This window comes from Aedes aegypti, chromosome 3 (genome assembly GCF_002204515.2).
Source record: "Aedes aegypti strain LVP_AGWG chromosome 3, AaegL5.0 Primary Assembly, whole genome shotgun sequence".
NCBI classification, from domain to species: Eukaryota; Metazoa; Arthropoda; class Insecta; order Diptera; family Culicidae; genus Aedes; species Aedes aegypti.
This window is the reverse complement of record NC_035109.1, coordinates 109,040,066-109,058,157: the sequence shown is the minus strand read 5'-3', so window position 1 is coordinate 109,058,157 and position 18,092 is coordinate 109,040,066. Positions and strand designations below refer to the sequence as shown.

General features: G+C 37.6%; 1 protein-coding gene and 2 non-coding genes across 12 annotated transcripts in view; all 3 read right to left on the bottom strand.

Annotated features, from left to right (window-relative positions):
- The window catches only part of LOC5569999 (protein polybromo-1), a 51,347-nt gene that overhangs the window by 16,512 nt on the left and 16,743 nt on the right, over positions 1 to 18,092 (bottom strand). For 7 of the 10 annotated variants that reach the window (XM_021853623.1, XM_021853624.1, XM_021853627.1 and 4 more), the window contains exons 4-10: positions 12,920 to 13,518; positions 12,724 to 12,856; positions 12,522 to 12,527; positions 2,083 to 2,456; positions 1,702 to 2,020; positions 972 to 1,059; positions 283 to 913 (exon numbers count right to left, since the gene is read on the bottom strand). In XM_021853623.1, the coding sequence (XP_021709315.1) occupies positions 283 to 913; positions 972 to 1,059; positions 1,702 to 2,020; positions 2,083 to 2,456; positions 12,522 to 12,527; positions 12,724 to 12,856; positions 12,920 to 13,518 (2,150 nt within the window). The remainder of the gene's footprint in view (positions 1 to 282; positions 914 to 971; positions 1,060 to 1,701; positions 2,021 to 2,082; positions 2,457 to 12,521; positions 12,528 to 12,723; positions 12,857 to 12,919; positions 13,519 to 18,092) is intronic. The other 3 variants (XM_021853625.1, XM_021853631.1, XM_021853632.1) reach the window with 1 other exon arrangement.
- Positions 1,380 to 1,452, bottom strand: Trnaf-gaa. The gene has a single exon. It is a non-coding gene; the product is annotated as a tRNA-Phe (tRNA).
- Positions 2,544 to 2,615, bottom strand: Trnae-uuc. The gene has a single exon. It is a non-coding gene; the product is annotated as a tRNA-Glu (tRNA).

Below are 18,092 nucleotides of genomic sequence, written 5' to 3'. Positions count from 1 at the left end.
CCACTGAGAAGTTAAACCGTTTTGGACTTAAGTTAATTAATTTTACAAGTAAAAAGGAGACCCTCTGGTAAGTTCAATACCATATTCAGCATAATCATGCAAACGCTGTAGAAGGTTCAAAACATGAAAAGTGACTTTAGATACCATTTTTCTGATAAAAATAACTTTAAAGACCTTGTGTTGATGATATGGACATTTTTGAGACATGCATCAAATTACCAAATATCTAAAAAAATATTTGCTGCCAACCCTGAATACATTTCAACGAAACGTTATACTTACTCCTTGGTTTCCCATATCGACTGAATCTGCGCCACAGACTGCTTTCCCGTTTCAGTTGCCACGTACACGTAATCCCCCGTCTTGACAACGCCACCGCAGACGGTGTTGTACTGCTCGTAAAATACCGTTCCTTCATCCCCACCATTCACATACACGACCACATTCGGCTTCTCCTTCTCAACCAGCGCTTCCTGCATCTGCAGCTCCGAGAGCTCCTCCTTGTGCTTTTCTACCCGCTCCTTGAACACCGACATGACTCGCTTCATCTCCAGCGGAGTCTCCCTGGGAACCAACGTCACCGGATCAGTCACCCGAACCATGTTCCAAGTTTTGAGCTTTTTGAAGCACCGCCGCTTAACGGTGTAGTACGACTCGCAGACGTACACATCCTTCTCGGCGAATCCCTCCGGACGGGTTTTGAAGTAATCCTTCACGAACATCACGAAGCACTTGTTCTGAGCCTGCGACAGCGGCACGGCCAGATGTTGGTCACTTCGGAATACTTCTTTCTCGAGGAATCGGCGAGTTTGCACGTGATAGGTTTCAAACGGTCGCAGGAACATACTGCCGTACATCATCTTCACGTTGTCGCTGTTGGTCCAGAGGCGTTCGATGTACATTATTCCCGGAACTGAAATTATGTGTGAGTTAGATGAAGTCGAAGGGTACGATACCTTATAGTAACTTACTTTTATTCTCAGGAATATCGATGTAAACGAAATCTCCCGGTGAGAACACCTTCTGGTCAATAGTCATACTCTCGCCTTGGGATGCTTGCTGTAAGGAAAACGAAAAACCCCATCATGAAAAATCAAGAACATGATCATATTTACTCTTCTTAGTGCTTTATTTTCAACTCAAAAACTTTTATTGTTGTACTTTAAGGATTCTACTCGTTATTCTTGAGTCATATATGATGATTTTTTCATGGAAAATACTTATTCTACCATACAGAAAACATGCGTAACATTTACTTTACTTTTACTTACTTTACTAACAGAATCATTCTGTTCAAGTTATGTGACTGAACGACTTGACATAGAATTCGACAATTGAGATTGATCCCTTTTCAAAACAAAAAATACTTTCAAACAGGATGCCGAAACCCGGGATTGAACCGGGGACATTTAGATCTTCAGTCTAACGCTCTCCCAACTGAGCTATTTCGGCTGATGTGAGAACTGTTCTAAACGTTCTACATAAAGCAAGCTTTTTAACATGATGGCGAGACGTTAGCGAAAGCTTTGCAAGCTTTCGAAATCTACTTTACCGATTTTAAGGTGACCAGCTACGAAGAGCTTGTGATACAGAAACTTGTATCGTTCGTCGTCGTATGTACCGTAAACCCGGAGCAAATTGATCACTTCCACATTAATTAAACGTTACGCGTTTTGACCTACTACACTTCCACTCACTTACCGTGGTATCCGTTTCGTTATCGGTTTCCTCTTCCAGTAGCTTGGTTTGCCTCAACGCCTCTACGGCTGCCATCAGATGCATCGTATTGTAACTAAGTGCAGGCGATTCTAGTACGTTGCCATTCCGGCACAGCTCGTCACGCTTCTTGATGAAGTACGACTGCAGTTCAATCGAGTCCTCAAACACCTGGGAATCGGTACGGCTCAGCTTTCGCGCTCGCTCCAAACAGGAGAAGATATCCTCTTGGAACGAATCGAGCCGCTTGTAGAGACCCTTATCCAGACGACGTTTAATCAGATCCAAAGAAATGCCGCGTACCCTAAAATTGATGAATGTGAGAATTACGGATACCTACTTGAAGAATCTAGCAAACAGTCATACTTATTCCCCTCAGGATTCTCGTCATGTTCAGGCAATTCAGCCAACGAATCCGAGTAGCATCGTCCCTCTTCGTCCTGATAGTTGTAAAACGTGGTGAACAACGACAAAAGCAGTTCCTGGACCGCTTGCGGAACATCCGGCACGGTTTCATCGCTTCGCAGCGACTGTTTGGTTTGGATGATCAACTGCTGCAGGCAGAGGGCGTCCTTGTAGATCTGCGAGTCCGGTTCATTGTACTTGCAAGCGTTCTCGAACATGAGCATAAAATCTGCCGCCATATCGTCCACGCTTTCGTAGTTCTGCTTGCGCAATTTAAACTCGATCCGTTCCAAATCGATGGGATTCTTGATGATGTCGTAATAGTCGGGATATTCCTGAAAATTTAAGATTTTGCTAATTAATTTTATATGAATGAAACATGTGTTAAAAAGTACGTTATATAAAAAAGACATCAAAAAAATTTCCCATACCGGGAATCGAACCCGGGCCTTCTGGGTGAAAGCCAGATATCCTAGCCACTAGACCATATGGGAAGGTGAAAGAGTATTTTACGTATGGCGTTCTTGAAATGAGAAACAGAATATAGATTGTCCAGTACAATAAAATAGCGACGCTTTTCATGGTCATGAGCTTGCAAGCTTATCAGTACAGTGTTGCCAAGTTATGGGACATGAAATATTGCAATAAAATTATCAGAAGAGAAAAGAGCACGCTTTCAGCTTTTTGGTTACTTATTATCTGAGAGCAAAAATGGAGAGTAAATAGATTTAGGATTGATTTTGTGGACCCAAAGCACTCCCTTCATAAATGTAATAAAATCAGGGATTGAATCCTGAGAAAATTGAGAGAATCTCTCACGTATCGCTCTCTGTAACTATCATAACATGCTGCACATTATGAGAGACTGTTTATCGTATACTGCTACAAGTTTGATCAGATTGGGGGGATAGTAGTGCATGATAAAACCCCCCAAAACATGCTCCAAGCCTGGGGGACACTGTTGTTATTGTACGTTCGTGGATTGTTTATCGTGCCAGTAAAGAAAAACACCTATCCCCAACGGTAAACAAGCGAGAAAAATGGATTTTATCATCGCTCTCTCGTTGGGGCTCTCGCTCGCTGCTTCCATTTATCAGACTTGTTACACCTTGCGATACAATGACGATCGTGGACCGCAACAGATGGGATGTTTTTCTTTGCTTGCTTTGATCGTGCTTCATTCTCAAATGAGAGCGAATTCTGCAACGCCTGAATAAAATATAATTAGGCTCAACGCAGATTCCTAGGCTAGCTCCTTTGCTGAAAGATACCTCAACTATCAGTGTCTAACCTTGGAATACCATAACTCTACAGAATCAATGCAACTAAGTAGGGGGACATGGGGCAAGAGTGACACCCGGGGCAAAAGTGCCACCTCTAATTTCAAATCAATTTTTTGATGTTTAAGGTGAAGATGAATCGAAGCCAATGCTCAAATATTCAAGAGCACGAATCTGGAGAACCAAACATTCGTTTGAGTTGAAAACCTAATCGATTGGCCACCACCAGTTAGTAGCCAATCGATTAAGTTTTCAGCTTAAACGGATGTTTGGCTCTCCAGATTCGTGCTCTTGAATATTTGAGCATTGGCTTCGATTCATCTTCACCTTAACGCATGATAAAAATAAATTGAGTACTAATAGAGGGTTGTTGAAATATTACAGTTACAAATGTTTAGCACAAAAAAATAGAAAAATGTCTTTAACTCACCAACGCTAAAAATGCGAAATATTATAAGAATGTAAGACTGAAAAACAAGGTTTGACTCCCAATAAATACAAAACATATTGATTTTTCCGCACAGTATTGATGATTTTTAATTGTTTAATATAGCTGTGAATATTTTTTTTAGAAAAAAACCTTTTGACATAAAGTTTTACATATATAATAACAGTATGTCTTATGGGGCAAGAGGGACACCGCAATTTTCTCACATAAAATCAAATGAACTTTTATTTTTCTTGTTTAATATTGCATTAAATCAATATTTCCTACTAAATAATATCAAAATAAAACATCTTGGACATTCAAAATGGTTTCTGAAATTTTTTACTATTATTGTTACAGTCAAATAAGATGAGAACTAAATTAATTTCGTAAAATTACTTTTTAACTATAAGTCATTTTTTTATCCCTCAGTTTCTATCTTTACTTACCCTAGAATTTATCGTTTAGGCGGGGGAATAATAATATACAAAATTTGTGGCATTTTGCGGTGGTGGTCTTTTTTCCCCATACGAGTGGCACTCTGGCCCCGTGCCTCGTTTAAAAACCTCATAAGAAGGGATCAAAAATCTCAAATCATCATGTGTTTCTTATATTTTTGTAATCTATCGATAACATCATTTAGAACAAGAGGTAAGCTTGCTCCTACACTGAAATAATCTTCAAAAATTGTGCTATTCAACCATGATTTGAACCTATATATCTTAAGGTGTACTTTTTGCCCCCAGCCCACCGACGTGTTCAGCAGATAGGTAGCTTGGACAGCACTGTGAAATAGATCAATTCACATTTTCAAAAATGTCTAAATATTGCCCAGTCAATCATCATACTGATTTTTCTAGCCGAAATGAACTTGTGGTTATTTTGTTGTGTCAATAATGTTAACAATTATTTAAAAATCCTGCCTGGGACTATGTGCGAATCCTGCTTAACATTTTGCGAAAATCCAACGCAGATTTTTGTAAGAATTGTTTGCAGGATACCCTCAGAATCTCCATTCTAAACTTCTTCTCTGGAATTTGTAAGATATTTGTCTTTTGATATAAATCCTGTAAAGAATTTGATCAGAAATCCGCAATGGAAACCCGGCGAAAGTATTGATAATGATCCTTGGTATGTTATAATTTTAAATAAGTAGCATAGTCAACGAGCCATATATGAGAAGAATCCTCAAACTCTTCGTGGGCCGCATAAAATGACGCCGAATGCGGACCGTAGGCAATACGTCGAGTAGTAATGCCCTAAGGTTTCCTTCACGATTTCTGTTTAAGACTTCATCGAGAATACAACCAATAATTTCTTCAGAAATTACTCCAGAGTGTCTCCAGGGATTTTTGGGATATCCTCTAAAATTTTTGTTCAGGATTTCTTTAGGATTTCAACAAGAAATTTCACTGAAGATACCTTCTGGATTTTTTTTAAGAAATTTGTCAATTAGGACCTTAAAGAATTAATCTTCTGAAGATGTTTAAGGTAACTATTCACAAATTATTGTGAAAAATCCGGGAGGTATTTCTAAAGGCAACCTAAAGCGCTGATGAACTCCTGCGAGGAACTCTTGAAGAATGTTAGACTCTTGAGCAAGTCTTTGAAGATTTTTTTAAATGAACTGAAGTTAATTATTAGAGAAAGAGCCAATCCTAGACCATATTCTGCTGGAATTTTTGAAAGAATTCCGCAAAAAAATATCAATCAATATCTTTGAAGAAATTTGTGTACGGATGATCGGAGAAATTACTGGAATAATAATATATGCTCCATGGAATACGAGTATTTTTTTGGTTTAAAACATTGAATGAATTGAAGAATCCAAGAATCCTTGCAGATTTTCCACAAGAAATTACTCAAAAATGTTTGGAATAACTGCAGATATAATCCGGAAAAAAATCTAGATGTATTTCTGGAGGAATTTCATAGAGTCGAATTTATTGAGTAATTCCTAGAAGAGTTTTTTTATAGATTTCCCTGGAGGAGTTTTCCTGGGAGACAATATGTGGATGAATTCTCGAGGGAAACCTTATGAAAATGACCGGATATCCTTTATGCCCGGATACTAAACGTTTTTAGAAATCAAGTTAACATAATTTAAAAACCTTGATACAACACATTTCGGGTAGTTGTTAGTTCAAAAAAAAAAAAATGACGATTATGTCTTTAAAAATTAGGAAATTTAAGACCTGTCCTCTATGGTCAATTTAAAATGGAGACTTTTTGAGACTTGCAATTTATTTTTTTTATGTGGATTTAAACCACTGCGACCATGAAGTTGATCTATTGGGGTATAGCCTTGTTTTTTTTTTTTTTTTTTTAATTTCTTTATTAGTATCATTCCAAACATTACATTCATTTCTTATATCTAGGTGTTCTGTGTTATTTGACAACACTATCATCCTAATTTGGTAAAACAAATTTAAGATTTAATTAACATTTTGTTAACAACATATTACATTTCATTTGCCGTAGCAGTTCAGTTTTTTTTTACAGGTGAGTTGATTTCACCTGCTTATAAGAGAAAAAAAAAAGTTTTTAATATACTTAACCTAACTTAACCTAAACATATAACGCATTAATCGTGGCAATAGAAGATTGTAACGATTTTTGCCTGAAATTATTAATGATTGTATTTGACATTTGTTCCAATGTTTCAACATTGGATATTCTATGTAACTCATTGGTACTATACCAGGGAGGAAGCCTCAGAATCATTTTCAAAATTTTATTTTGAATTCTCTGCAGAGCTTTCTTCCTGGTATTACAACAGCTAGTCCATATTGGTACAGCATACAACATGGCTGGCCTGAAAATTTGTTTGAATATCAACAGCTTGTTCTTAAGACAAAGTTTTGATTTTCTATTAATAAGGGGATAGAGACATTTTACATATTTATTACATTTGGCTTGAATGCCCTCAATGTGATTTTTGAAAGTTAAATTCTTATCTAGCATGAGCCCTAGATACTTAACTTCATCTGACCAATTTATTGGAACCCCTCTCATCGTGACAACATGTCTACTTGAAGGTTTCAAATAAAGAGCTTTTGGTTTATGTGGGAATATTATTAGTTGAGTTTTGGAAGCATTAGGAGAAATCTTCCATTTTTGCAAGTATGAAGAAAAAGTATCCAAACTTTTTTGCAATCGACTACAGATGACACGCAGGCTTCGTCCTTTGGCGGAGAGGCCTGTGTCATCCGCAAACAAAGATTTTTGACATCCCTGAGGTAGCTCAGGTAAGTCAGATGTGAAAATATTGTATAATATTGGTCCCAAAATGCTGCCTTGAGGAACACCAGCTCTTACAGGAAGTCTTTCAGATCTGGAGTTCTGATAATTAACCTGAAGTGTACGATTTGACAGATAACTTTGAATTATTCTAACAATGTATGTTGGAAAATTAAAGTTTTTTAATTTTACAATCAAACCTTCATGCCAAACACTGTCGAATGCTTTTTCTATGTCTAGAAGAGCAAGACCAGTAGAATAGCCTTCAGATTTGTTGGAACGGATCAAATTTGTTACACGTAAAAGTTGATGAGTGGTCGAATGTCCATGGCGGAATCCGAACTGTTCATTGGCAAAAATTGAATTTTCGTTGATGTGGGCCATCATTCTGTTCAAAATAACCTTTTCAAAAAGTTTACTGATGGAGGAAAGCAAACTGATTGGACGATAGCTAGAAGCTTCTGCAGGATTTTTGTCTGGTTTTAAAATTGGGACAACCTTAGCATTTTTCCATTTGTCAGGAAAATATGCTAATTGAAAACATTTGTTAAATATATCAACTAAAAATGATAAGCTACTTTCTGGAAGTTTCTTGATGAGGATGTAGAAAATTCCATCATCGCCAGGAGCTTTCATGTTTTTGAATTTTTTAATAATAGTTCTCACTTCTTCCAAATCAGTCTCCCAGGCATTTTCGAAAACGTTCACTTGATTGAGAATATTTTCGAACTCCTGAGTAACTTCATTTTCAATTGGACTAGTAAGTCCTAAATTAAAATTGTGCGCACTTTCAAACTGCATAGCAAGTTTTTGAGCTTTTTCGCAATTAGTTAGTAATAATTTGTTTTCCTCTTTCAATGCCGGTATTGGTTTCTGAGGTTTTTTCAAGATTTTCGATAATTTCCAAAAGGGCTTAGAGCCAGGGTCCAATTGAGAAATTTTATTTTCAAAATTTTTGTTTCTTAATTGAGCAAAACGTTTCTTGATTACTTTCTGCAAATCCTGCCATATAATTTTCATAGCAGGATCGCGAGTGCGTTGAAATTGCCTTCTCCTCACGTTTTTAAGACGGATCAAGAGTTTAAGATCATCGTCTATAATCACGGATTCAAATTTTACTTCACATTTTGGAATTGCAATGCTCCGGGCTTCAACAATGGAATTTGTTAAAGTTTCAAGAGCATTGTCAATATCAAGTTTAGTTTCTAAAGAAATGTTAACATCAAGATTGGAGTCAACATACGTTTTATATATATTCCAGTCGGCTCGTAAATAATTGAAAGTGGAGCTGATAGGATTGAGAATCGCTTCTTGGGATATTTGAAATGTAACAGGGACATGATCAGAATCAAAATCAGCATGAGTAATCAGTTGGCTACAATGATGACTAGAGTCGGTTAAGACCAAATCAATCGTAGATGGATTTCTAGAAGAGGAAAAACATGTGGGGCTATCAGGGTATTGAATTGAGAAATATCCTGAAGAGCACTCATCAAATAAAATTCTGCCGTTGGAATTACTTTGAGAATTATTCCATGACCGATGTTTGGCATTAAAGTCACCAATGACAAAAAATTTTGACTTATTGCGAGTCAATTTACGCAAGTCAGTTTGGAGCAAATTAACTTGCTGCCCAGAGCATTGAAAAGGCAAATAGGCAGCTATGAAAGTGTATTTACCAAACTGTGTTTCAACAGAAACACCTAAAGTTTCAAAAACTTTAGTTTCAAATGACGAAAACAGTTGATGTTTTATACGCCTATGAATGATGATTGCAACTCCCCCACATGCCCCATCAAGTCGATCATTACGATAAACAAAAAAGTTAGGATCTCTTTTGAGTTTAGATCCAGGTTTTAAATACGTTTCGGTAATAACTGCTATATGCACGTTATTAACCGTAAGAAAATTAAACAGCTCGTCCTCTTTACCATTCAGAGAACGAGCATTCCAATTTAAAATATTTAAATTATTATTTGGATCCATTAGAAAAACGTAATCCAATAACAATTTGATTTGTAAATTTTACACCTACTTGGACTGCTTCAGTCATAGTGGTGGCTTTGAACATTGCATCAATCATTAGATTCAATTGTTCAGTTAGAAAATTAAAATCAGAGGCAGACATGTCATGTGATTTCCCATTGGAATTTTCGGTAGACGAAGAAGCGGAGTTACCTGTGGCGGTAGGGTTTTTTCCATTTGATTTGAAACAAGTAGAATGGGTACCCATGGATCGAACAGGGGAGGAGTTCGAATTTCCTGCTACGATATCGGCAAAGGATTTACCGTGGGTAGATACATTCGAAATAGAAAGATTCGAACGGCTACCCGACGGAATAAAATTAGTTTGTGAATGAGCATGATTCTGATCTTCCTGATGGGTATGATTCATGATCAAGCGATCGTTAACTGAAAAATGAGCATTGTTCGATACTCTACCAGGCAAATTCCGGAAACGACCGTTATCGTAACGGATATTATCTTTCATCTGCCTGGCACGAGCCTCAATGACCTTTTTGCGTGAAGGACAATTCCAAAAATTGGACTTATGGTTAGCCCCGCAATTACAACATATGAATTTAGTGGTATCTTCCTTCACTGGACAGACGTCTTTGGCGTGAGAAGAACCTCCGCAAATCATGCATTTAGCATCCATGCGACAATTTTTTGTACCATGACCCCACTTTTGGCACCGACGGCACTGAGTGGGGTTCTGGTAATTTCCTCCAGGTTTCTGGAAATGTTCCCATGTCACACGGACATCAAACAAAAGTTTTGCTTTTTCTAAAGCTTTAATATTATTTAGTTCTTTTTTGTTAAAGTGAACTAAATAAAATTCTTGAGAAAGCCCTTTCCGAACAATGCCAGATTGGGTTCTCTTTTTCATAATGATTACTTGGACTGGGGAAAATCCAAGTAAATCATTTATTCCATTTTTGATCTCTTCAGGTGATTTATAGTCACTTGAGAGACCTTTCAAGACAACTTTGAACAAACGTTCAGTTTTGTCGTCATAAGTAAAAAATTTGTGCTTCTTCTCATCAAGATGTTTGAGAAGAAGCTCACGATCTTTAAGAGTTTCCGGCAACACGCGACAGTCTCCTTTCTTTGCGATTTGGAAGGAAACCTTGATTCCCCTAATGGAGTTCAAGATCTCCTGCCTAAATCCCCCAAATTCGGAACAACCGACCACGATAGGCGGCACTCTTTGCTTCCTCACTTGAATCAAAGAGCCTGGGCTAGAGGCTGCTTCGATTTGGTGTTCGGAAAATTTGTCTAGAGCATCGAACTGATTGCTCATTTCGATACAATTATTCATTTCACCCTTGGAAGAAAGTTCGCATTCCGGGGAAGCGTCCTTTCTTCCATTCTTGCCACGTGTAGTGACAGTTTTAAAACCCACTTTTTTGGAAGGAAGTAGTGAATTCAGAGATTCACCCTTCCTTTTGTTTGTTGTTGATACCATGTTTAATTAATAAACGAAAGAAGACGTGACCTTCGAAAGGTTTTTTCCCAAGACGGTGTCCAAGAAGGATTACCACCGCTAGCTTTCGCCAACGGGTCCAACGAAAAATCGAAGGCACGGGTCCAAACAAGGATCGTAAAGGGATCAATAGTAGAAAAAATAGTACTGAAAAGTACTGTTTTAGTAGCACTGAAAAGTACCGTTTTTAATTTTAGCACTGAAAAGTACTGTTTTTGTAGCACTGAAAAGTACTGTTTTATTGCTTTAGGTAGTTTTTAAGAAAACTTCCAAGAGCAGAGAGAATTCGTGTACGCACAGCACGAAGGTACGATGCGCACTGAATATAGCCTTGTTTAATTTGCATTGTTCAGGACGATGGATTATCATTTGGGGGAAATGTCATTGACTGTGATGATCCGGTATGCTTCTTAGAATGAAACCAACAACCAGATTGAGATTTACTAAACAAATTTCAATACGGCTTAAAATGCCCTTATTGAAATATTGTCTTCTACGTACATATAACGCTGGACAGTCACAGAGCAAAAGTTGTGAAATCTCTATTTCACAGTTGCAAAACCGACAGACAACAGTTTGACATCGATTGATCTTATTCAAATGTTATCTTGTCGGACAATGTCCTATAAAAAGCACAATAAGAATGCTTGAAGATTTTTGATTCCGTAACCTTTTTATTTGGAGTTATGAACAGTTCGGATTGCCTTGAGGTTTCTGTTGCAATCCAGTTTGACATTATCATTTGATCCTGCCATTGTTTTAATTCGATCTGTATTAAACATTTAAATACACCGCATAAGGGTTTTGGTTCTATGAACTGGACGCCTGATGCTTTCCATGCAAGTAAAAGCTTCAATTCCACAATGGCTTGCTACTCAGTATAAATTAACCTGGTTCTTAATGGCCAATTGCTTTAGCAGGGCATTCCTATACCAGTTTTACATTGGCTTGTAAATGATATTAAAGCTGGAAACATTTTGAGGGTTTTTATAAAAAAAAACACCTTATAAAATGTGATCAGATGTCTCTATGCAGAATCTAAATACAAGTATTTTCTTGTGATACTCTCCAAGACTTTCACCAGACATTGATTTAGACATTTGACCTATTTTTCATACAGGTATTGCATTGAAATCTTTATAAAAAACAATGATTCCTTCGTTGATTTTCCAAGTCACTTTTCTAAGATTTTTATTCATAATATTTCCATGAACTTAACCAGGACGTTAGAATAAATTTTGAAATCATATCATGCTTTATCATCATCAATGACAAAACATGCAATCATAGCTAAATTTGTTTTTAGTATCTTATCCTATAGAATCTTCGAATAACTAATAACAAAATATTCATGATAGTAAACTTTGTTATGAGATTTGTAATTTGAGCAAATATTTTAAATAACATAAATCATTTGAAATACTCAATATCAAATTTTGCTATCATGGATACTTGACAAACTAAATGAGCTATTACCAAGAAAAAGAAGAATTGCAATTAAATATTCTAACCCTAAACAAATATATCTGATGGTTGAAATTTGTCACATGTTTGCTAGAAATACAAGTTAAAATAACAAAAGTAATATACTTATATATAAAACTAAGAAATATTTTACTACGCCATTGTTAGCGTTAGCGTAGTTACTGTATACAAAGAAATATTTTACTACGTAACTTTTTTGGATAAAATCCAAAGGCTAGTCAATGAAATAGCCAAGAAAAAAACTCTTATCAAAATTCAAACTTTGCGGAAGAAAAAAAATCGTTAAATCTGACAACACTGACTAAAGCCATTTAATGTTTCATTTCCAATGCGGGAAAAAAAGCTCAGCACCGGAGACGCAAACCCACCATGCATATTCTGCTTAACCATCATTAGGGCGAGCCAATTATTTGAACAAGCAGTTAAGTAGCATATAAACTGGAAAAGGTGTTACGGTAGAATCCTAAAAAAATAATATTACCTTGTTCTTTTCCAATGTCCAATCCAACATACACACACAAAAACCGGCAAAACACAGGCGGTGTGCAACGGAACCGGACATGGAAAGAATGAAAAGAAGAAAACAAGAAGAACGAGAAAAGCGAGTGCATTTTTTTCGTTGTTCCAAACTCATTACAATGATCAATAATGCTAGACGTTTTCGATGGTAAAAGCATACTTACATTCTTGGATGGCAGTTTCATGAAGATAAAGGACAGCTGCCGGTTGGCCTTCGGTTCCCGGTACTCACGGATGGTGTCGTACAAGTGCTTCAACTTGGATTCCAATGTGTTCAACTTGGTCTTCGGTTTGGACCTGGAAGAAATGAGCCTTTTAAGACCGTTTTAAAATCATCAATTGTACCTGGATGTAACTTACGCCGACTTGGGCATGCTGAATCGTTTATTAATGCCGGAGAATTCCTTCAGCTTCTCATTCAGTGCCTTTTCCAGAATGTTGGCATCTTCGTAGATCATCGATCCCTCCTCGTTATACTTGCGACAGTTGGAGAACATCAGCCGGTAATCTCCGACGGCATCATCCAGCACTCCGTACCGATCGCTTTTGATGTTGTTCTCGATGGTGGTCATGTCGATCGGATGCTGGATCACCTGGTAGTAGTCCGGATAAAGCTTCTTCGACGGTTTCTCGATGAACAAACCCATCGGTTGGCGTCCGTTGACCGTGTACTGCAACATGTATTCGTGCAGCGAGAGCAACTTCTTCCGCAGGGCGGTGAGAAACGATTGTTGGCTTTTGGCGGACTTTGCGATTGGGGTGCTCGTTGCGGATTGCGGTGGAGACTGCACCATGGACATGGACGAACGAGGTCGTGGAGTCTTCTTCTGGGGGTTTGGCTTCTTAGCTGGTGTGGCGGCAACCGAAGAAGAGTCCGTGTCATCTTCATCTTCACTTTCGTCCAAATCGCCCGAGTCGATCAGCTTCTGGTTGAGCAGTTTTTGCATTTTGACGGCGTCCTAGAATAAATACAAAATTTTGTACAGTGTTTCATCCGAAGAACCCATGGGTGTAGCCAGAGGGAAGCCACAAGGAATTCCTCTACAGATTTCTTTACAAATTCGTTCAGCAATTCTTCCACAAAATTTTCTGGAAGTTGCTATTTTGCATTCGAACATATGCATTATGAATCTTAGAAAGTGCATTAGCTATCAAATTCCGTTGGAACGTGACGCTTGTTGTTAAAGAATATCTTCCTCTTCCTCTGGAAATTTCTGAGGATTTTCGCTAAAATTTCCATTTAGAGTTTTTTTTTAATATTTCAACCAGAAGTTTCTCTGAGAATAGCTTTAGGAAATAATCCAAAATTTTTGTCAAGTTTCCTTCAGATTTTATCAACAAATTCCTCCAGAAATTGTTCGAACTAAGACCTATTCTTCGGCGAGAGGAACGCTACTGAGTCCATATTTTGTCACAATTTGTCATTGCTTAAGAACATCTCACTGCCAGTTTCAAACGTATTGGCCGTAAAAAAGAACCTGTCAAAGTGAATCACGAAGATGCACAATGGATTACCTGCTTTGCTTTTGTCCACAGTTGATCAGCAGAAGTTTTCTCGTTTTATTTTGTACGGGGAAAGGCATTTAATTTCAAATATCTCGTAAATGAAAACATTAATCGTAAAAATATTTGGTAGGCATGATAGCCATCATCATTGCGTATAACCGGTACCAAATATTTTTGCTAAAAAAGTTTCCAATTTTGAGAAATAATTCGTTAGATGCATTTCGCCATACAAATATTTTTCGCGTTACCTTTTAGCGATTTTTCGTGCATAGACACTAGCGCATGTGCGTTACTATGTGATTAGTAACGAATCATTGCAGGCATGTAACCCATTAGTTCCTCATTGTATAGCGTAGGTGTACCAGTTATGGCCATACAGTGGGGATTCGCTCGTTGGGGTCCGCTACATGGAATGTCTCGATTGTTGGACGTTCGCTGATTGGAAAATATTCCAACTAAAAAGCACTCAAATGTCACCAGAAAATGTCAAACTGACTTTGACGTCTGAGTACCGCCGCATAGGCCTTTTCATGTGACAGGTCCGTCTATGCATTTGTTTACATCGGTGGAACACCGGTGCAAATTCGAGGCTGTCATTTCCATAGAAGAACTGTCAAAGAGCTTCCCGATCAGCTAATTTGGAACGTCATGTGAATAGGCCTATTGAAGTCTCCATATATAAAACAAATGCGTATGTATATGTGCGTTTCGTGACGATTTGCTCTCCAGATGCGTTAGTGTGGAGCATTTTCACCAGCTGTCAGTCGTTCCAACCTGAGACGAGACTCGCGAAGACGGTCTTCTTTTTCTGTGATTGCTGAGTTTTTTTCTTATTCCACTTTGTATTTATACCAATTATGCGCATGCTATTCAAATCCTCACATGAACCTCTCAGCAAAAAATGATTGAGTTTGCATCACATCGAATCATAAATAGCAGTTTGAGTGAAATTTCATGCCAGCAAACGTAGCAGACATTAGAAATAATTATTCTTCTGCTTAGATTTATCAGCAACTTTTGAAAAAACTGCTCCGCCGATTGAGATTTTTAATAACAGTTTACTTTGAACACAATACTTTTCACTTTTTCAGCCATAAAAACGGTGGGCTGCATTTGACGTTTCGTGAGAGGGGAATCTGGGCTGCATATGACGTTGATATTTTTCCTCTTCGCGAGTCTCTCTCAGGTTCCAACCAGTGTTGACCAGACTCATTTCCCCGAAATTCGAATTGTGAAGCCATGAACTGTTATAACTGTGCGTTGTATTCCTGAGATGGAGGGGGAGGTGGTTGGGCTTGAGTGTTGCACATGGGATCCGACAGTTTCGATCTCGGTGGGCCGCAATTCAAGTTTCGGTGAAATGATTCGCACTCACTCACTCACTCATTTCATTTCACCGAAACTTGAATTGTGGCTCTCTGGGATCAAAATTGATCGATTTTGTGTGCAGTACTCAAGCTTAACCACCTGCTTTTCTATCTTAGGAGGATAGAGCATGGTTGTAGTAGTTCGTGGCTTCGTAGTTCGGAAAATGTTATTTTCGGGGAAATAAGTCTGAGCAACACTGGTTCCAACTAACGGGTCCGATTCGCTAGATGGAAGGCAGTCGTGTTCCAACCAGCGAATCTCCACTGTAGTGGCTTCCTATTTCGCCCTACGTGATAATTTGAATGTCTCAACATTTTGAAAAGTTTTTTTGTGTTTTAGCAGTGATATATAGGATATATCTTGATGATGAAACATCCATAATGATTAAAAATGTTAAAGCTATCCGAATTTTGCATATGGCCAAATATGGGACCACTATGCCCATAACTGGAACACTTTCCCTACCTAAAACAAAATAATCCAGAATTTTTACAAGATGTTTTTCCAAGATTTTTTCGCGAATATCGCCAAAATTTTTCTTTAGTAAATTCGGATGGGATTATCACAAAAGGCCGAATCACTAAAGGCCGAATGCTCAGAAGGCCGAATCACAAAAGGCCGAATAACAGAAGGACGAATTAAAGTTACAAACCTAAAGCAGGGCTGTTAAGAATCATGACCGGCTTGCGACACTGACGAAACCAGTCTTCTCACTGTCACTAGGCGAAGCTATATTTCATGTGCTCACTTCATCAGGTCGCAATGACGGGGCCTCATGAGAGCAATTGTAAAGTTATTTTGCTTTTAAAATTTCTATCTTATTTTGGAAAATTTCAGGAAGTGTTCGATAAATAAAGTAGAGATCCTTAAATGATTCTAGCGTTATAAATTACATTGTCTTGTTTACAATTCTGTCACAAGCCGTAGCTACGGAAAAATGAAGGAGATTTTGAAGAAAGCTTTTGTCATTGTCTCACCGTCCGATGACAGTGAGAGAACCATCTATTGGTGATCTAACGCAAAGCTAACATGCGTAGATGGCGCTCTTCTAGAATAGGGATTAGCGCATCTTAAGCAAAGTTTCTAATGATAATATTGGAAGAAAAATCGCCGCAATCATTAAACTGACAAGATTTTTGTTATTGAGGGCACAGGAAACTGTAAATATTCATTTCAATTTGAAAAACTTTCGCAACCTAACCTCACTTTTGATCGCCAATGTAAAAGGCACGCGACAACTTCTATTTACATTGACGCTTTCCAGAACTGACCTAAAGATGAAAAGAACAAGTCCATGCTCTGTTAAATGCAGTCATGTCGGTAAACAGTGTAAAATTTACATGCGGCGAAGCCGCATTGAGGATAAAGGAACAGAGGCGGCAGAAAGCCGCCGAAGTCTCTGATATCCGAAGGGTGTGTATAGCATCTATTCGGTGTCATGCAAACAGCAAATCCAGGCGTTTGCCCGGTATAATGCAAACAGAGGATGTTTTTTCCATTTTTAGGTCCGACGAGCGACAGCGAGTTCGGACAGCAAGCGTTTCCCCGGTATAATGCCAACCTAGTCTTTTACGAAACAAGCAGGAGAATGATTGCTGAGATAGGGTATAACAAGTGTTTGAGTGATCATAAGAATACTAAGTTTACTAAGAATACTTTTCATCATACAGTGCCCGTTCGATTCTTACTCGGCTTAAATTTGGCAACACGGAAATCCATGTACAAAAAAAATGGATCATGATCAGTCACAAATCTTGCCAATCTCAATGTTTCTGTGGCCCTTCTTAAGGCTTAACATATTCAAAATAGATTAATTTAATTCGTGGTCATTAATACGGTGATAAAAGATATAATTAAAACAACCGTTGAATTTTGGAACGGTTCAATTTATTTATTTATTTATTTATTTATTTATTTATTTCCGTATAATAATGTAGCGTAAGGAAAATCCTTTTAAATTACTACAAAAGATGAATTCATTTGTAAGAACAATCTAACAAAATCCGACGTAAAAACTCTTAGTTGAAAAAAAAGTGTTTGTCTTATTTTCATTGCTGATGTTGACCGCTGAAAAAGGCAATGTAATCCTGCCTAAATCCTCCCAAACTAGTTTTATTTTTAATTTCGATAGGAAGCTGATTCCAAAATATTATGCCCTGAACAAATAATGTATTCCTATAATGTGTTGTAAAGATTCGTTGCAATTGGTAGTTACGGTTTCGGTTGCTAAGAAAAGGATTTAATTTATCATGTAAATATTCAGGACTTGCTTTAGAAATAATTTTAAACAGGGTTATGCAACCTCGGAGCTTGTAGAAATCACAAAACTGACAACCTAAAAGCTGGTGTTGTAGATGGGAAACTCTTGAATATCTTGAGAGATTAAATATATATCGTACGCAAGAATTCAATGCTACACGCAAACGATTTATAGCCATAGACGATGCATTTAACAAAAATACATCTCCATATAAAAAGTGTGGTAAAATTAATGACTTAAACAGACTTAGTTTGATAGAGATTGGAAGATTCCTTGAGGTAAGCCTAAGTACACGGAGGGAATTATAAATTTTAGAACACTGCATTTTAATATGACTTTCCCATTCTAGGTTGTTCTGAATAACGAAACCCAGAACTGTTATTTTGTCCACATAGTCGA